Genomic DNA, 21,173 nt, shown 5'->3' on the forward strand with positions numbered 1-21,173 from the left:
TCTTTTCATTACTTGGTACTAAATATCCAACCCACACCACGAGGAGGTAGATGCTATATTAGGTCTCCTAAGTTTCTCTTTGTATGCCTTTCTGCCAGTATATCCTTAGAAAACACTATATGAGTAACCTCTTTTTGCCTTGCTTCCCATAGATGGGGGAGTCAATCTAAGATACCCTCTCCCTTATAGGGGTGTAGGATGTGAAAGTTCTGTTGTTAAGGTTTTCAACCCTTTGGGAAGAACTTAGGGTTATGGTTACGGTTACTTAGGCAGTACCATTCATAAAGCAGCCACCATGCAGATGTATAGAAGGTAATTCTCCACATTAGTCCTCTCTTTGGTCTAGGAATCTTCTCATATAGGTCTTTTTGAAACGGTAATTGTGTAGTCTTACCAATAAACATTGCTTGAGTCAAGGCTTGTTTTTTTTCTTCATCTTTGCAAAGATTAGGAGTTAGGAACAGGAGTGAGGAATATGTCAAGTAAAGTAAAGTTTTTAATGTGGTGCATGCTGGTCAGACATGCTAGTAGTAATTTCACAATACTCTGAGTACTTCAGGTTATTACTACTCCTTCTCCTCCTCCTAACCCTCTTATTCACACACACATAACCCGATAGTGACCTATGCAAGGTCTGAAGGACTCTCAAGGACTTCGAGGAAGTGTTGGGGTGCCAGCTGGGTTGTCTTGTTTAATCCAAACTTACAGTAAATATTTAAAAAAAACAGGCTCTCAGTGGTGCAAAACTAACAAAGGTAGCTGGTATTAAAGGTAGTCATCTCGACCGTCTTGGTCTAAGAGCTCGGCAGAGCGGGTCTTCTGGTTGCACTTCAGGTCCAGTCTTAGACAACTCTCTCTGCAGCATCCAGTCTTTTCTAGTGATCCAACCCGGAGAGGTGGAGTCAGTTGCCCTCATTGAGTGTCTTGTTGCCACTTCAAGTGAAATTAGAGGTGATGCTCTTAGTGAGAGCGCCCCTTCTTGCATCGGGGTGGTACTGCTTACCTCAAACGTGATTCTCAAATGTGCAGACGTGACAAAGGTTAATGTAGAGATGGCAACAACTATCATCAGCATTTAGAATTGGTGTCTACATATGTTTCTCACCAGCTAGTCCTGCTTTCTTCCTATGCTACATTCCAAAGATATGGAATTGTTCTTTTCGTGCATCCATTGATACTGTGATAGACTTCAGTCACTCTTTGACTGACGGCTTGGAAGACAGACAGATGGTGATCATAGATAACGTCCGCTACAGCATTACTTGGTGATTTCTGGTCTCGGAATTAGCTGTGCACACTTTTTTTCATGTTCTCCCCATCTTTGTATGAGTGGGTACTCTGGTCCTCTACCCTCTCTCTGTCCCAGGTTAGTGAGCCCAATGTCAGTGAACGTGCCTTACCACAGACTTGTACTCCTTATAAGGTTGATTCCTGCAATAGACTTTGAGTATCAGTGACCCTAAATTGGAACAACTGAGTTTGAAAAACCAAATATTTGTCCTTAGGTTAAACACAGATAGTTAAATGGATGGAACGTAGGAGAAAAATGCATAAAACATAATATGCACATTATGCGCATGAATGCACCCAATCCAGTATTTGATGCTCTACACCCTTGTATTGAATGAATACATTTCTTGTATTCCCCTTACTTCCACCTCCCTGCAACTCCACCTGCCGTACTACAATGAGAGATCAAATAGTTCTTAGTCTGAACCAGAGGAGTGTATTCTGTGGTGCTGCAACTTATACATAGACAAAGGTTATCTGCCGTGTACTAAAATTGGAGAATTGTGGATGTCTGTAGAGGGTTCCTTAGATTTCATGGCTTGGTTTATGTGGTGCAGTGTGAATTGTGGGACCTTCTATACATAGGTACACGTGTGCCCTTCTGATTGATCTCCAATCAATTCATAATGCCACAGGTTCTAGACACATCACAAGGAGAATTAAAGCCAACAGGATGCACCCGAGCACAGTTTGGAGTGCCATAACACAGGGTCTGAAAATTTATATTTCAGTTTTTGATTTTTAATAACTTTACAATCCTGCCTGGAAGCAGGTTTTCACTTTGTCATTATGGGTTATTGAGTGTGGAATGATGGTCAAAAATGAAACATTTCTCCATATAACACATTAAAGTGTGCAGAAAGTGAAGAGGTCTGAATACTTTCTGAATCCACTGCATGTGCCGCTGAGTAGTCCAAAATGAGTTTGATTAATAGTCAAAGGGAAAGATTGGTGGATTCAGCATTATCAAGGTAAGGGAGTCATACTCCTTAATCATAGGCGGATTCACGTGTTAGCAATAAAGTGATTCTGATATAGTATGGTAGAGAGGTGACATTTTGAATGCTGATTAGCACACAAGAATCAGAAATAGGGGACATTTAAGAATTTCACTATACTCCGTACATCTTCTTATATAATACTCTATCGTGGCTCTTCGTTTGTCTGTCCTGGATTTTAAATCACCTTTAGCTCGCAAACCGTTAGACCTATTGACCTGAAATTTGGTACACTTATACTGCGTGACGTCTACTATCCAGTTTCGGGGTGATGATTGACCTCCAAGGTTATTCCTCTTTTTATTTTTTATTTTATTTTATTGTAGTGTCAACTCTCGGCAGTGCGGCGCATGCGTACAAGAGCCGTTCTCATCCCTACCACCTTTGCCGTCAATTCCCCTACCTCTTCATATGTTAAATCATTCTTGAGGCAGATTGAAGATTTAAGTGCCAGCTTAAGTGAAAAATTTAAAAAAAGCATACTAACTAATTGCAACACAAACATTGACTTAATCAGTTTTAACATGAAAAGATGCCGATGAAAGAAGAGAAGAAGTGGGCCGCTAGGGTAGAGAAAAGAAGCACATCAGCCTCTGAGCAAACAAATGTTAAGATACAGAGAAAGAGTATGAAAGCTATGAATGCTCAAGTTAAGTGTATTCACTGCACGTTACAATAATAACAGTAAAATCTATAGCATCGAACTTCTCAGTTCCTGTTGTGTTATAACAACTGTTCAGCTTACAACAAAATCAGAGTCGTGCAACCCTTTTAGGGCCTCCTGATCACGGTTGTATACCAAGTATTATTCTTAACTTCCTGTTAGTTATGTCTCAGAATAAGCAAGCCATAGGACAACACCTCCATGACTAGAGGGCACAGCCATTTCGGATTTCAGATCGGAAGGCTAAATAATAGTCTAAAAAACCACTTGAGGTGTTTTGTCTCAGCCAACGTACGTGAGACCTGTTTTTTGTTGGCTGTCAAGTAGCTTCGAGTTAAAAAAATAATAATAATACGGTTTGTCAAAAAAATTTGATGAAATGTTTTAATTGAGTTTGTGAGTTGGTCCGTTCCTTCCGCAGTGTGAATTGCTCGGAGATATTGGTGTGCTGGAAGAGATAAGCACTCTCATTTGTAATTGCCAGTCGGACCTGAAGGTCTGGAACGCGTTTTTAATCTACTGATTTTAACCAGACAACAGCTAAAGTGTGATCTGCGTGTTTTCCTTTTCTGGTTAGGTTTAGTGTTCCATCCAATTTGTTTCTGTTAAAAATACCATTTCTGTGTGTTTCCATTTATGAAATTTAATTACTAGATGCAAATTAACGTTTTGGCTTTAAAACAGCATTTCTTAGTTGGAATGGCAGCCATTGAGCTCCTGCAAACCTCTCACTCAATTAGTTCACACAATGTTGCTGTGTCAGTTGTGTTGTTTTCATGCCATTGTTGTAGACTGTAAACCATAATTAATGGTTTGCGCCGGAGGAACAGAAATCCACAAAGCTGGCTTTCCAGTCTCTCTCACTGAACTCGCATTCAAGCGGTGCCAGTCTGAAGTGCCGCTGTCATTTAATTTGGGTTCCTACCACACCCCTGGTATTCAGAGAATAAATGTAACCACTTTGCCCTGTCGGGAGAACTTGCCATTGATTCTGGGAGCTAAATAACCTCTCTATATTCTGAATGGTTTTATGGATCAAGTCTGAGACGCGTGAGAAACTCTGAGCAGACAAATGAAATTATATAAGTCTTTGTGTGATTTGTAAGTGATACTTAAATTGTATATATAGCATCTTCTGCCACGATTCAGTGAGCATGTGTGTTTTTGTCTCCCTTGCCCATGCGTAATTTTAAAATGAATGGGGAAGAGGAAAAAAATAATTACTGGCAATAGAAGTCTGCATTGATTAGTACCAGTTATGATGATTAATTATGAAAATGGCAGTAATTTAGGGCAGCAGCATTTTTGTTAAAATATTATTATTACGCAGAAGTAATATTCACGGTTCAGCACTAATGACCCTGATGTACTACCACCCCATCTACAGGTAGGTCCTGCCTTCCATCCCAGAAATGCACGAGGCACTACAGCTCTTCAAGACCTTACAATGGATAAAGTAGGCTTACTTACTTAGACTAGGGGCAGCAAGTTTTTGCCAAGAAGTTCAGTCGATAGCAGTGATTGCAGCCCTTCTGTCCCGTTTGACATTGATGGCCTTGAGATCTTTAGGACAGCTCCTAAACAGCCCTCCTGGCCACATCTTTCCCATCTTGGATTTCCAGTTCATCGCAGCCTTAGAGATCTTTGGGCAGGTAATCTGAGCGCATATAGTGGGCAGTGACTGTGTATTCTACCCGTGGTGGACTGCTCATTCATAACACTACATTGTTGGTTATATGCTCATAGTATATAATGACAATTATTGCTGTAAACCAATAGACACTGTAAGAAGTAAAAATGTAAACAAATTTAGAAGCAAGTGGAATAAATGAATGCATATAATGAAGGGTAATAGCCTTCATTGTCCTGCAATGGACTGGCCATCCATCCTTGTCCCCAAAACCAAAAAAAAAAAGGTCTCTGCCTCCTTGTGAACCTGGAACAAACTATGTGGGTTTTGAAAATGGATGGCTATTAATCTTCATTGTCATGGATGGGGGTATCATCCCATCCAAGGTTGGTTCCACCCTTGAAAAAGCTGGCCATGACCATTAATGGATTGATCAGGAAATGGAAAGTTAGGTATTAAGATTCAATTCTAACCCGTGACTGTAGTGTGTCAATTCATTCTGCTGTTTGAATGGTTCAATTAAAGGCTGGTAAGCTGTTAATATGTGTGATACGAGGCCAAAAGGAGGTCTTTGCCTCCTTGTGAACCTGTAACAAACTATACGGGCTTAGAAAATGAGTGGCTATTAATCTTCATTGTTTAGAGATGGACTGTCATCCCATCCAAATTTGGTCCCACTTTTGCCCCCAAAGCAGTTCCTAAAATGGCTATCCTTTCTTCCTTATTCCAGTCTTGGATTTCAAGTTCATCGTAGCCTTGGGGATTCAATGGCTGGGTAATCTGAGCACGTGGCCCAATAAGTGCTTATGGTGGGCAGTGACTGTGTCTTCTACCCGTGGTGGACTGCTCATTCGTAACACTTCATTGTTGGTGATATGCTCATGGTGCGTGATGCCGATTATTGCTGTAAACAAATCAACAGTTTAAGAAGTAAAAAGAGAAATATATTTAGAAGCAAGTGGAATAAATGAATGCATATAATGAAGGGTAATAGCCTTCATTGTCCTGCAATGACAATCCTTGTACCCAAAACCAAAAAAAAAAAAGGTCTAAGCCTCCTTGTGAATCTGGAACAAACTATGTGGGTTTTGAAAATGGATGGCTATTAATCTTCATTATCATGGATGGGGGGGGGTATCATCCCATCCAAGGTTGGTTCCACCCTTGAAAAAGCTGGCCATGACCATTAATGGATTGATCACGAAATGGAAAGTTGGGTATTAAGATTCAATTCTAGCCCATGACCATATGGTGTCAATTCATTCTGCTGTTTGAATGGCTCAATTAAAGGCTGGTAAGCTGTTAATATGTGTGATACGAGGCCAAAAGGAGGTCTTTGCCTTCTTGTGAACCTGTAACAAACTATGCGGGCTTAGAAAATGAGTGGCTATTAATCTTCATTGTTTAGCGATGGACTGTCATCCCATCCAAATTTGGTCCCACTTTTGCCCCCAAAGCCGTTCCTAAAATGGCTATCCTTTCTTCCTTATTCCAGTCTTGGATTTCAAGTTCATCGTAGCCTTGGGGATTCAATGGCTGGGTAATCTGAGCACGTGGCCCAATAAGTGCTTATGGTGGGCAGTGACTGTGTCTTCTACCCGTGGTGGACTGCTCATTCGTAACACTTCATTGTTGGTGATATGCTCAGGGTGCGTAATGCCGATTATTGCTGTAAACAAATCAACAGTTTAAGAAGTAAAAATAGAAATATATTTAGAAGCAAGTGGAATAAATTAATGAATATGTGGCTAATAGCCTTCATTGGCCTGCAATGGACTGGCCATCCATCCTTGCACCCAAATCTGGTTAGTTTCTGCCTCTTTAAACTGTAATAAACTTCGGCTTTTCAAAATAGATGGCTGTTAATCTTCATTGTCCGGGGGGGTTGCTATCATCCCATCCAAGGTTGGTTCCACCCTTGAAAGCTGGCCATGACCATTAATGGATTGATCAGGAAATGGAAAGTTGGGTATTAAGATTCAATTCTAACCCGTGACCGTATGGTGTCAATTCATTCTGCTGTTTGAATGGCTCAATTAAAGGCTGGTAAACTGTTAATATGTGTGATACAAGGCCAAAAAAAAATAATTGGCAAAAAATACACAGTGAACGACTTACCTAATGTGTATGCTAGTGCCTAGAATACTTCAAGCAAAGTTCCAAGAGTTGTATATCTTATTGTAATGCAAATATTAATCTTCGTCAGCCCACTGTAAAGACATTGGAATGTAACTGACAGCCAAGTTTGACATGAAACAATTTTGTTTAATTATTGTGGGAGGACGCCTTATCATTTATTGCCTGATTCCATCTTTCTTTGATTCTCACTATGTAGACAGTTTCGATGTCAAAGACTCACATCAATCTACTGACTGAAAACTTACTTGCAAAATTTTTTTTTTTCGTTTTTCATAGTTTCCAGTACCTTTAATTATTTATCCACTCTGATGATAACAAGACACTTTTATTCATCTGCCTCGTGTTATTGTTGTAATCGGGCTGAGTCTATCATATGACACTTCATTTGTCAACCTTTCGTTTTTTTTTATATATGAGAGAGATAAAATATAAATAAAATTGATTTGTTTTTATCTGTCTCATTAATCCTGTAAGAGTAGTTTCAGGGAGAGAGTTTCTGAGATTCTTCAGTGGCAGTGAATCCAAATGTGAAACAGACACTCTGGGTTACTGATGGAGGATGAAAGTCAGTCCCACCTTGGAGAGTAAAGACTTCATCAAACCTTGATGGGCAAATTCTTCCACAGTGAGGTGTAGACATGTGACTGCATGTTGATAAGAGCGGGCAAATATTTGCTAGAATCATAAAGCTCAGAACAACTGATAAGAGGGGAGAAGTTCTGGCCTCTTATCACTTGTTTGCATATTATTAATCTCATAGGATGAGTACTCTTAAGAATTTTCCTTGTTGTCATCTGCAGTTCCTTAATAAAATATTTAAACCCCTTCACTTTTTACATATTTTGTTATGCTGCAGCAAGCCACACTCATTATCCCAAAGTATAAACAAGATATTCAGAATTTTTGCAAATTTATTTAACATTAAAACTGAAATATCACACTGACACAGGTATTTAGACCCTTTTCTCGGTATTTTGTTGATTCAATCCTGGAATTTTCCTGTAAGCTTCGCACACCTGGATTTGGGGATTCTCCACCAGTCTCCTCTGCAGATCCTCTCAGGCTCTGTCAGGTGAGGTGGAGACCGTCGGTGTGCTGCTGTTTTCATGTTTCGACTGGGTTCAAGTGCGAGTCTGGCCGGGCCATGCAAGGGCATTCCAATGCCCCTCCTGCATTGTCCTTGCTTTGTGTTTAGAGTCTTTGTCCTTTTGAAAGGCGAATATCTGGCCCAGTCTGAGGTCCTGTGCACTCTGGAAGTGACTCTAACTAGTCTCCTGGTCCGTGCAGCTGAGTAACAACCCCACAAACTGCTGTTGGCACCATCATGTTTCACCATTAGAGTGGTACTTTTTCAAGTGATGAGCTCTGATGGTTTCTTCCAGACATGACTCTTAGAATTGATGCCAAACGGTGGTTTCATCAGACCAGAGAATCTTGTTTTTCATAGTCTAAGAATTCTTTAAGTGCATTTCTCCAAACTCACAATGGGGCTTTCAGGTGTTGTTTGGCTGCTCTGTCATAAAGCCAAGATCAGTTGACTGTTGCATGGATGATTGTCCTTCTGGAAGCTTCTCCTATCTAACACAGGTTCTTTTGGAGTTCAGCTACAGTGACCATCTGGTTCTATGGGTCACCTCGCTTACAAGGCCCTTCTTCCAATTTTGTTCATTTTGGCCAACTGGACATTAGGACTTGTGGGTTGTTTCAAGCTTATTCCATTTAAAATATCTGGAGACCACTCTGCTTTTAAGAGCCTTCAGTGTTGCACGAATTTTGTGTAGAATTCCTTAGATCTGTTCCTTGACACAATTCTATCTATAAGCTCTGCAAGCAATTCCTTTGACCTCATGGCTTAGTTTTTGCTCAACACTAGGACCTTCTATAGAGAGGTGTGTGTCTTTGCTACTTGTGTCCAATCAATTGAATTGACCACAGGTTAATTCCTAACAAGGTGTAGAAACATCTCAAAGAGGATTAACTCTTTGAAGGCTGAATATTTTTTCGGCAGCTGGCAGAAATGTGCAGAAGAGCAGCTGCCAGCCACCGGAGCTAAAGGCAGATCTGGCAACAGAGCGAAGTGAATACGCAAAACAAAATACTCTGTAGGTAACATTTTGTGTTTAATTACTGATAAAGACTCTAACGTATCGCACTCTGAGTTTGGTACAAGTGATCTTGAGATCAAAAACGAAAGTAATGTGCCAGTATCAGCTGATCGTATTGCTGAATGTGTTCATGTAGCGGTTGCATGAAGACACAGCTATGTGTCGTTATAAGTCGACACCCGCCTCAAAAGAGTTAATAGAATCGGATGCAACTGAGCCAGATTAATGTCATGGCAATATGTCCAAATACTTAAGTGAATTTTATATTTCAGTTCCTTATTCTTAATAAATTTGCAGAAGTTTCTAAAATCCTGCTTTCATTTTGTCATTCCAGTATACTGAAAGATTATTTAAACGATTTTAGCATAAAGCTGCAACATAAAAAAATATGTAAAAGTAAAGGGGTCTGCCTTTCTAAACACACTGTATGTCATTAACCTGCTTTTAATTTACATGTTGAAGGTGAGCTAAAATCTGGCATTAGGTAAAAAAATAATTCTGGACTGGACGGCTGTCCATCCCTAGCCACATTCATACATATGGAGCCCACTCACTGCCACCAGGTACTTCCCTTATGGGCAGAATGGTGGCATAGTAACCAATGATACTGCCTCAGTGATCCAACATCCTGGGTTTTAATTCCATGCCTGGTCATTGTTTGCACATTCCCACCATGTCTGCTTGTGTTTCATTTCTGTGTTCTCAAACATATGTGGGTTAGCGTAACTGGCAGTTCTAAATCAGACCCCTTCTGTCATGTTGGTGAGTGTGCCCCGCAAGGAGATCCAGGGCTGGTCCTATCCTTATGCCTGATGCTAAAAGGACAGCCCTAGGTCACCCAAAACCCAGAAACTGGACTAAGTGGGTTTAAAAAAATAACTGCAATAATAATAATGAATTAGACGTTCAACAAATTAGCCATTAGCTCGGGAAATGATACAGATGGGCTGCATAGCTTTGGTTCCTTTGTAAAGTTTCTTGTGTCTTGATGTTGCTCTTCCCTTGAAAAAGCTTTCAGACTGTGCATGCAAACATTTGCAACTTGAGTTTGGAATATAAATGTAATGCTAAATTCTGTTTCCCTGCTGAAGACATCACTCACCCTGCTGTTGCAAGGCTGTTAAATTTTCCCAAGTTTTGCCAGGCAGTCTTGGGTGGCACAGCTTTTACCTGCCTTCTCTGTCATTTCCCAGAATGATAGTTAAAAATTAGTACTTAATATTAATATTGATAATACTTAAAAATGAGAAAATGATTAAAATGAAATGGAAATAATTTTTGGATAGGTTTATTCTAGTAAAATGTAACAATTCTGTAACCTTTATTTGTTCATGGGTAGCTGTGTTTCCACATACAAACCTAATCAGCAGGAATAATCATGAGCTTTCATGGGTTTTTTGCCTTTTTTATTTTATGGAGGGAAAAAAGTCTGCTATATAATAAAAAACTGAGGTCTGTGTGTTTAGTCCCTGTGTTGCAATCTGATTGGGCAGTTTGTTTTGGTGTGATTGGTCAATTTGGCTTTGGAGACGCGAGACAAAAGAAGAAGTGTGAGTGTGAGACGCATGAGGAGGAGTAAAGGCATAGGAGGCATGCTGAGAGTCGTCTTCAAAAACTGAACAGTGGCTAAGAATGGGGGCCTGGAAAATAATAACAGAGTCAGGAACGCACCCGAGAGAGGGAGTGCCCATGAAGAGAGGTTCCCACATGCAAATACAGAGAAAAGGTGCTGGTAGAGCAAGAAGTATTTTTAAATTATTCTGTTACAGGTATCGTGGTTAGTACATCAATAAAGTATAAATACAGTTGTACAGTCAATGTATAATGCAGATGTTGTGTTCCAAAACAAATTAATCAAACTGAAATGCTTGACACCATGAACTTTAATGCTTACATTAACATTTAAGTATTTAGTGAAAATAAAGCTTTCGACAATGTATGCTAATATGAATTTTCTGTTTTTCCACAGTTCTCCGTGACGATTTCCGACAGAATCCTTCTGATGTAATGGTAGCAGCTGGAGAACCTGCGGTGATGGAGTGCCAACCTCCTCGTGGACACCCTGAACCCACCATCTCATGGAAGAAAGATGGAGTCTCAATAGACGACAAGGATGAAAGGATAACCGTAAGTGGCTGGCAATGTGCTTCGAGGAATGTTCCATTCAAAAATGATATTTTTTTTATATATTACTTACCCCATGCACTTTGTAGAGGTAGGCAAGAAAAATTTTAATCTCATGTTTTAATACAGAATGGAGAAAAATTAGTTTATGACATAATAGAAGCCAATAGCTACCAATGCTGTTAAACGGCAAACAATGTGAAAAGCGTCCATAGGAAAAAAAATGAAAAAATCTCATATTACTTGTGTCGCAAAATCCACAAATCTGTTACCCAGTCGGTTGTTCAAGACATGTAAAACTGATGCTTTTTTTGCTTAAATATTTTTAGTTACAGTACTTCAAGAATTAACAGTGGACATGATAAATAGGAAACCTAAAGCCTCATGAAAAGGACATTTTAAATTGAAGGCCCACCTTTCCCCCTCAGTTATGTTGATCCTGCTGTCTCAGTTTAAAAGTCTCAGCCCAGAATCAATCTTAAGGCTTTTAAGTACTCATCAGATTTTACGTGCCAGCTACAAAACATTCAACTGCGACATTGTATAACAAATTTCCATCCTTTATCTCTCTCTGTACTTCATCAAAGTTGTGAAAAATTAAGTAAGTTCGGCTTTGTTTTGAATCTGGACACAGAGTGTCACTACTTAAGCTCTTGTATTATAATTCTGCCATTGTTTTAGACAGTTACCTGTTGACGACACCTCCCAGAAATAAAAATTTGGAAGTGTGTAAAGGGCTATTTGTCCAATGATGTAGAATTTTCTAAAGTGAGCCCATCAAAGGAAAGAAAGTGATTCCCAATAATTAGAAAGCAGTAATTCCAAACCACGTTGCATGTGAAACAATGAACGCTATCAAAAAAAACTATTTACATATACAAAAATTATATTGTAAATGAGACCAAAGGTGGATTTAGAAGATTCAAGCAAACAAACGTTTTTTTCTGCAAACAGGAAAATGGAATAGTAGAAAATAAAGGTGTAATATACTGTTCACGTAAACTTTCAAAAAGTCTTCTCAAGTTGAATTCTAAAACTAGAAGTCATTGAAATCACCAGAATGTTAACCAAATTAGATTGTGGCAGGTTTAAAACAATACACGTGAGGGACGAATCGAGGATCTCAATCTCGGCAGAGTCCTTCAGGGATCTACACCAGAACTGTTCTCTTTGTGATATGGTGGCGTGAATACACTTTTCAAATAGGCAGTCAAAAAATAATAATAATAATTAAAAACATTGATAATCTTCACACTGAAAGTAATGTAATCATTTTCTATAAATCCATTCAAAATCGGATATATCGACCGACATGAAACTAACTCTGAAAAGGAATTATTGTTTTAAGGTTTTCCTCCAAATAACGTATAAAAGCAAATAAAAAGTAAAATAATATATTGGGTTATGTAAAATATTTATTAAATAATTCAAATGATTTTATGCTGTCATTTTATAAAGCAGTAGTTCGAGAAAACATTTGCTATTTTGGTTGGAAGTAAGCACAGTATGTGCCGCCAGCTGATTCCTTCTCTTAAAGAAAGGCTGCTTGCACAACAAAGCATCTGAGCTTTGACTGAAAAGAGAAGACTTTAACAAGAGATTTAATTCTAAAAATAAAAAAAAAAATTCATCCAGAGAAAGGGATATGGGGTTTGTATATTTCGATGTAGAATTGGTGGTGTTCTCGTAACGTGCTGAAAGATTTAAAAACTTCCACGTAATTAATCTTTCTTATGTATCTATGAGTATTTTCTGTCTTTGCCCATAAGAAAAAGACCTGTAAAATTAGTGCCACTCAAAAATCAATAAAACTTTGCTGTTTAGGTCTTCATCTTGTCAAACAAAACACGACCGTTTCCACACCACAAAGAAGACTCAATGGCACTAAACGTTGTAAAGAATAATCAGACGAAACATTTTGACATTGGTGAAAACTGGCAAGCCACAAAGACAGACTAAGGATTGGAGCAGAAGGCGAATAACAAAACATTCACTGGAAGACTAATCAAAGTCAAAACCATAAGCGGTTTTAAAGAATCAAAGTGCTAGTGGCCAATACGTAAACCAGAGTTTGTGGTCAAATAAACGAAGCAAGTTCCTAAGTTGAAACCGCTAACCAAGAGGTACAGAGATTATCAACAAATTTGGGCAAAGAGGAAATTGTGATGCCAACTGAAATCACATGTGACTTCACACCAATGAAATCACATGTGACTTACAGGACACGTCCCCCAAGCGACAGATATCTGAATCATAGCAACCAAAAAGACGTCACCTAGATTTTCCTAAAACATAATGATTACACAAAATCACTGATTCTTGAGTCAAAATAGACAATAAAAGTGAACTTGAATTCTACACTTTTTAAAACCTAAAGAAGGAATTAATAAATCTGAGCCAAAAGAAAAAAATGATAATGTTCTTAAAGATTCGTCCATCCATCCATTATCCAACCCGCTGAATCCGAACACAGGGTCACGGGGTCTGCTGGAGCCAGTTCTAGGTAACACAGGGCACAAGGCAGGAACTAATCCCGGGCAGGGTGCCAACCCACCACAGTTCTTAAAGATTCACAAGATACAAAATCACAAAAGTAACATCCTAATTTAGATCTTAGGCATTAACAAATGTATTCTTTTATCTTTGATTATAGTCCAAACGTTCAAACCTTCTCCTTCCAATTCATTGTGACGCAAGTCTTTTTATCCAGACTTTTAAAGAGTGCAAATAAGTTTGTAAGTCCTTATAAATAATGAGTCACATGCTTGAAGGCACTGTTGGAAATTAAGATGAAGTGCATTCATTATGGAAGCCACAGAGCCCCATTTCATATAAAAAGTTGTAGGGATTGAAAAGAAACTAATGAGCCATGCAGTTGAAAAGGATGCCCTGGTGACTTTTAAAACACCACTGAACAAAATACTGGGACTGCTTACTGCATCTACTAGCTAAACCAACAGCTGCTTGATGAACTGAGTGTGATTTGTAAATCAAATTAAAAATTTTTTTTTCACATATAAATTATACATATAGGACAATATGCAGCTAAATGCTTAGCAGAACAACTCTTATGACTGTGCCTTGAGACAACTATAAAGGGACAATAACAATACATAACTTCATAAATTCAACAATTGTTAATAGAAATATAAATATATAATACATGATAATTAATAAACAATACTCATAACTAAATAAATGACTTAAATAATGTCATGCAAGAGACTTAACAATAGGGAATCATGCATTTCTAGATACATGCAGATGGACAGTGGCAGCAGTAGCATTTACCTGACTGCAACACAATTGTTAGAATGGCTGGAGTCACAGATACTTTACCTTGCCCAGGTTCGACCTCACTTAGTGTGGGTTTTCTGAAGGTTAGTGAGAGCAAACCCTGTGATGCGTTCAGCTGACCGCATCACTTTCTGTAGAGCCTTGCTATCCTGCTTCATGTTGTTCCCAAACCAGGCAGTGATACTTCCTTTCAGAATACTTTCGATGGTAGATGTTCTTTATTATCTCGGAGGGCAGGATGAAATCCCTGAGGCATCAGAGGTGGTACAGATGTTGCTGTACCTTCATCACCAAAGTGTCGAAGTGCTTGGACCAGGTCAGATCATCCATGATGTGGACAAATAAGAATCTGAAACTGTCCGCTCTCTCCACCTAAGTGCTGTTAAGACTGAGGGGGTGCTAGTGCATCTGCTGTTTCCTCCCAAATATCATGTTCACTCCTTGATTAAACTATTCCAACCCACTAGGTAACAATTTTAATGTTATTATTATTATTATTATTTTTGTGCTCATTGCTGTACTCATTGGAATGTATTTTGTCGGTTTTCTTGTTATCAAATTATCACCTGTGAACAAATAATAGTTCTATCTATCTATCTATCTATCTATCTATCTATCTATCTATCTATCTATCTACGAGAAGGGACTCAAAAATAGTGAGAATTTTTTTCTGGAGGTTGGAGTGGCATTAGTTCTGACGTTTGCCGCTAGGTGTGTGTAGTAGACTGCCTGCTGCATCATTTGGTCAAGCGGTGTCCTTGAAGTGCTCAAGTGATTTTGTGATGCAGTGAAGACAAAACAACCTGAATTGTATGTGCAGCAGTTTCTTACGAAAAACTGGATGACAACAGTCCCCCCGCCCAGGACCTTTCACCCTATGAAAAATTCTCATTATTTTTGGGTCACCCCTCGTATCTATCTAGCTATTTTGTTTTTGTTTTTGGTTGCTATTTTGTGCCTCATTTATAAATTGTCTTACGTGTCAGTGGCCATCTTGTGGTCACCAACACATCCCCTTTGGAATCACAAGGAATCGCAAGGTGCTAGAAAGTTGCACATTTAGACTTTAATATTTAAGTCGACAAATGTGGGTCCTCTCTGTGTTAAGTCTGCTGACTTCTTGTGTGTTTTGTCACTGGAGGGCACACAACAAGGAAGCTAGGACTAGGAGTTTTAAGTAAAGAACTTAAAACCAAATATGGCAACACATAACTTGCAGTCAAAACCAGAAATGAATCAAAGAGATGAAGACTTGAGACACATGAACACACTTAGTATTTTTTTTTTAAATCCGTAGACTTGGACAATCAAGGGAATTAAGAGGCAGACATTTATATTCCTTGACCGGTGATGTCACAGATCCATGACCACTGCTCTTACTTCTAGCAATTGCTACGCAGATCTACAAAACCAGCAGATTCCATGAATAACCAAAAATGGTGTTGCAAAAGGACACAAAACAATATAAAGACTTTACATCAACAAGTTACAAAACACCAAGATCAGGAATTGCTTAATTGACCTCAAAAAGAATAATGGAAAGCAAATTTTATAACGCCATAATAGCACCAAATAAATAATCATGAGATTGTGTATATTTTGACTTTGTTTAATGTATTGTGTTTGCCAGTTTTAGTTTTACTTTGATCTCCTGGCTTTGAGACCCTGGAATTTTGATTTTTGTGTCTTCAGTCTTTTCCCTTTTCCTCTTTTCCACTATAGCAGAAGTGTCTGCATTACTACGTCTGTGGCCCTGTCCTATTCTGGAAGTATCCAAGAATTGGATTGTGGCAGCAGCTGTCATTATTCTATCCTGTTTTAAATTCTGTTCAGTGAGATAAATATGAAAACTCTCATTTTATTTTATTTTTTTATCAGTACTCAACAATTTCCAAAGCTCCTAGGGGCCACACAAACCACCAAACTTAAAACTTCTAGAAGATTAACTCAGATATGTGCTTTTCCCATCTGCTCAGGATCAATACAAGCATCTGGCAGTCATTGCTATTTCTATATTTGTATGTTCTGAAGATGCAACACAACATGCTAACGAATTCAAACTTAGATCTCTTTCTCCCTAAGGTACCCACTTAATGCTATAAATAAATATGAAAAAAATACTGTAGCTACAAAAATAAAAGAAGGAAAGCGCGTCCCGTAGAAAGCACTTGGAGCGCTCGCCTCAAGACAGAGCGCCTTTACAAGGGTCTGGTCTGTAATCAACATCTTACTAGAAGAAGACAGCTTAGTTTTGGTGTAAAAACAGAAAAATGACAGGTTGTAAAAATTTAGAGCTCAAGGAGCCCGCCACACCCAAAATGGCCTGATGCTTGAAATTATCAAAGATGAGGAGACGCCCTGCTCCTCTCACAGTGTGGTCTCTTGACATCCAGGCAGCCCTCACATGGTGTTTGACCACTGCACATGCTGGAAGCACATAAATCATGAGCTGTCAAAGTTCCTCGGAAATCTTTGGCGAATATCGGGTAAAGTATGCGTCTAAAACAAATAAGGCAAATAAAACAGATTGTGCGAAAATCTATGCATGCAGTGTGTATATAGTTGTCAGCTATTTGGCTTAATATTTGTAAATCATACATGATGACAAGAATTGAGCAACATTGGCAATTTTCACAAAAATTTCATTGTTATTGCTTTAATCTGCATATACATTACAGTTGTTTCCATCAGCTTATCTACAATTTAGGAGAATGAGTTTGACTCATTCATCTACTATATATACAGTGTGTATATATATATATATATAGTGATGGATGGCCGGCTTCATATTCCAGCCCTCACCCCCAGGCCACCAGGAGGAGCTCTCCCGAGAGCAAGGACAGGTCCCGAGTTCCAGCAGGGCCTCATGAACTATGTGGTTTTTATGAGCAGCCCTGCTGGATACCTTGGAGACCACTGGGAGTCGCTGTCGGGAGGCCAGTAGATTCATTCATGCACTATGACCCGGAAGTTCGTCACATGAAGAGCGACGGGCTTCTGGGGTGAAGCAAAAGTACTATTTACCCTGACCCAGAAGGAATAAGGGCTTGTGAACTGTTGGCCAGGAACACTTCCAGGTCAGGGACTATAAAAGGACTGTGGGAGCTCCCAGACGGCGAGCTGATCTGGGTGGTAGGAGGGCAACGCATCTGGGAGTGGAGGATTGTTGATTTATCATTGTAGTTATTGTGTTTATTTGTGAGTTTAGTGTGGAGTGGAGGGTGCTTAGTGCACATAATTATTATAATAAAAGAATTATTGCACTTTTACCTTGTTTTTTGGCCTGGTCCCTGAGGGTTCAAGGGAGCACTAGCGCCCCCTACTGTGACTATATATATATATATATATATATATATATATATATATATATATATATATATATATATATATATATATATATATATATATATATATATATATATATATATATAGGTATAGTCATAAATATGAGAGTCATATAAAGGTTTGGGGCAGCCACCCGTATAATCTGGTATCCTGGCTGCAAAAGTAATGTTTAGCAAATACAGCACTGATGTGCACAAAACCGAGTCCAAAACAGAACTGATGGACTAGGGAAAAGGTGCAGGTTTTTAAAGGGGAAAACAGGAAGTGAGATCATATAGATCGGGCTCATGGTCTTTAGCCATTGGTTCAAGTCCAGACGTGACATCACAGGGGCTGGGGCCGGCAAGGTCTTCTTTCATAGGCTCGGTCCCGGAAGTGACATCAAAAGAGCCAGGTGGGATCTCCCATGAATGGTCTACAGGAAAGGGAGAAAAAGAGTCAGTGCACTCTGCCACATCCCGGCATGCTTCGGAAGTGCCCTTACTCAAGCCCTTTAGCTGCCTCCCATGCGCACGTGTGTGACAATATATTATATGTGTATGTATATATATATATATATATATATATATATACATATACAGTATATATATATATATATATCCATCCATCCATTTTCTAACCCGCTGAATCCGAATACAGGGTCACGGGGTCTGCTGGAGCCAATCCCAGCCAGCACAGGGCACAAGGCAGGAACCAATCCCGGGCAGGGTGCCAACCCACCGCAGGACACACACAAACACACCCACACACCAAGCACACACTAGGGACAATTTAGAATCGCCAATGCACCTAACCTGCATGTCTTTGGTCTGTGGGAGGAAACCGGAGTACCCAGAGGAAACCCACGCAGACACGGGGAGGACATGCAAACTCCACACAGGGTGGACCTGGGAAGTGAATCCAGGTCTCCTAACTGCGAGGCAGCAGCGCCACTGTGCTGCATATCTATTTATATGGAAGAGAAGGTCTGTGATATGGTTTGCACATTTGCAGCTGGAGATCCACAAAGGAAGAAAATGAATCACAAATCATCACGTATAGTAGTTTTTATTCCTGAGCTTTCATCCACTGCCAGGGGTCTTCATCAGAGGATAATGCTCCGACTTACAAGAATCAAAGGCAATATATAGCAAAAAATTACGTTTTGGCGCGAGGAGGCTTAGTCAGTGTGATCAGGAACGGGAGGTATTGGTTGTAAAGTTTTATTTATTATGAACATGTTCTTCTTAAGTTTGCATATGCTGGATTTATGTCCAAGTGTCTGTTGATGGCGTTCTCATTTGATAGCCAAGATTCAGCTTTGTCACTTTTAGTGCTGGCTTATGACCAAAACCCAAAGTCCAAATTACTAGAAATGACCAGTGTATATGCTACTTTGGCTAGCCATTTCGCGAAATGGCGAGAACTCCCTGGCCAAAATTCAATGTGCTGATATTAGACTGTCCACTCAAGGTGCGAAGATGCTTACAAGCTCAGACACAGATTCAGAAGTGAGTTTTCCATTCTGCACGAGAAACTATTCACACTGGAATCCATAGGCACAGAAGAAAAATCACTACAAATGGTCGCGTCTTCCCAATCACTGACTAGACGGCGAAGGCTACACTCGATGCAATTGCATTACTAAGTGCGCAACAAATTACTGCTCATGCCTTTTTTCTTCCGACTTTGGACAATCACCACATGCTATTTCGTAAACTGGCTGGCCAAAATCCGAAATCAAGGAAAAGATCGGACATTGGTTGGTCAGTTTACAGCAACATTGGCCATTTCTCGATTTGGCCGGACACTTCCCACTTTGGCCAATTTCGGGTTTTGGCCGTAACATATATATACATATATCTTTATATATAATACGCTACCTTTGCTGTCTGTTTGTCTGTCCAGGATTTTAAATCACCTGTAGCTCACAAACCGTTTGCCCTATTGACCTGAAATTTGGTACACATATACTACGTGACGTCTACTATCCGCTTTTGCGGTGATGATTGACCTCCAAGGTTATTCCTCTTTTTATTTTTATTTTATTTTATTGTAGAATCAATTTTAGGATCAACTCAGCACATACATATGGGCGCCATTCTCATCCCTACCACCTTCGCCATCACTTCCCACTTCATATCTTAAATCGTTCTTGAGGCAGATTGAAGACTTAAGTGCCAGCTTAAGTGAAAAATTAAAGAAAATGTTCTAAGTAATTGAAACACAAACACTGAATTAATCAGTTTTAAGATGAAAACATGCCGGCGAAAGAAGAGAAAAAGCAGGCTACTAGGGTGGAGAAAAGAAGAGCTGCTCAGGAAGCAGCAAGCACATCAACCTCTGAGCAAATGAGTGCTAAACGTACAGAGAAAGAATATGAAAACTATGAATGCTCAAGTCAAGTGTGACCGGTGACACCAGTAAAAAAAGCAGCTCCGAGATCAGTGTGAGCACTTTGGACACATCTCCCAGATTCTTCGTCAATTTATCCACAACTTGTATGCCCACTATCCACCATCTCTGTGAAATTCGCTGACGACCAAGGACCCAGCCAGATGGACTCCAGCAGCAAGGAGACACGTCCAAAGTGTTCTAAGTGCTATGTCTGGAACAAAGCAATCACGGGGCTGCTTTTATGCCAGCTTCTCCAGGTAGTCCTGTCATCCTCAGACATGTCTTCACCAACTATGGAGCTTATTCCTCTCAGGTTCAGACCCTGGTGTGCTACAGTATTATTTCCATGGCACACACCTGGGTAGCTCTCACAGCGCACCACTCTGCCATGGCACACTAGTTGAAAAACACTTCCCTAGAATTTAAATCACAAAGCTGCCAGTCAGTGACACACTATGTGACCCTGAGCACCTAACTTAACATACTTATGTGCCAACTGTAAATAAATGTTCATCTTGGTCCCCATTGTGAAATTGAGTAAGGGTGTGTGCCGATAATTAAGGAGAAATGAGAAGAACGTGCAACTTGCACATACAATATCTACACAGCCTACTCACCTCCTTGGAAGTTTTCATATTTTATTGTTATACAATTTTTAATCACAGCCCTTTAACTTTTTGGACACTGATCAACAGAAATAGTCTCTTTAATGTGAAAGTGAAATCAGGTCTCTGCAAAGTGGTCTAAATTAATTAAAATATAAAACACAAAATAATTGATTACTTACGTTTTCTAGTCAGTAGTTAGCAGATGCACCTTCGGCAGCCATGACAGCCTTGTGCACAGCTCTCTATCAGCTTTGAACATCAGTCTGCACATTGACATTTTTCCTCTTCTTCTTCTGAGCATTACTGGTAATTGCTCTGTCAGGCTAATATTAATTGTAAGTGAATGTCCCTTTTTCAAGTCTGGCCACAAATTTCTAATTGGATTGAGATGTGGACTGTGAGTCAACCACAACATGGTTGGTTTTAAGCCATTTCTACATACCTTTAACTTTACGGCTGGGGTCAGTGTCTTGCTGGAAAACCAATCTTCTCTCAAGGTAGAGGTCTACTGCAGACTGAGTTAGGTTTTCTTCCAAAATTTTCTCTCTATTTTTCTGCAATCATTTTACCTTCACAAGTTTTCCATGGCCTGCCGAG

General features: G+C 39.5%; 1 protein-coding gene across 7 annotated transcripts in view; it reads left to right on the top strand.

Moving 5' to 3' along the window:
* robo1 (roundabout, axon guidance receptor, homolog 1 (Drosophila)) overlaps positions 1 to 21,173 on the top strand; it is a 1,363,953-nt gene that overhangs the window by 1,136,223 nt on the left and 206,557 nt on the right. For all 7 annotated transcript variants that reach the window (XM_039745862.1, XM_039745859.1, XM_039745860.1 and 4 more), the window contains one exon: positions 10,796 to 10,953. In XM_039745862.1, coding sequence (XP_039601796.1) covers positions 10,796 to 10,953 — 158 coding nt within the window. The remainder of the gene's footprint in view (positions 1 to 10,795; positions 10,954 to 21,173) is intronic.

This window comes from Polypterus senegalus, chromosome 2 (genome assembly GCF_016835505.1).
Source record: "Polypterus senegalus isolate Bchr_013 chromosome 2, ASM1683550v1, whole genome shotgun sequence".
Taxonomy (NCBI): Eukaryota; Metazoa; Chordata; class Cladistia; order Polypteriformes; family Polypteridae; genus Polypterus; species Polypterus senegalus.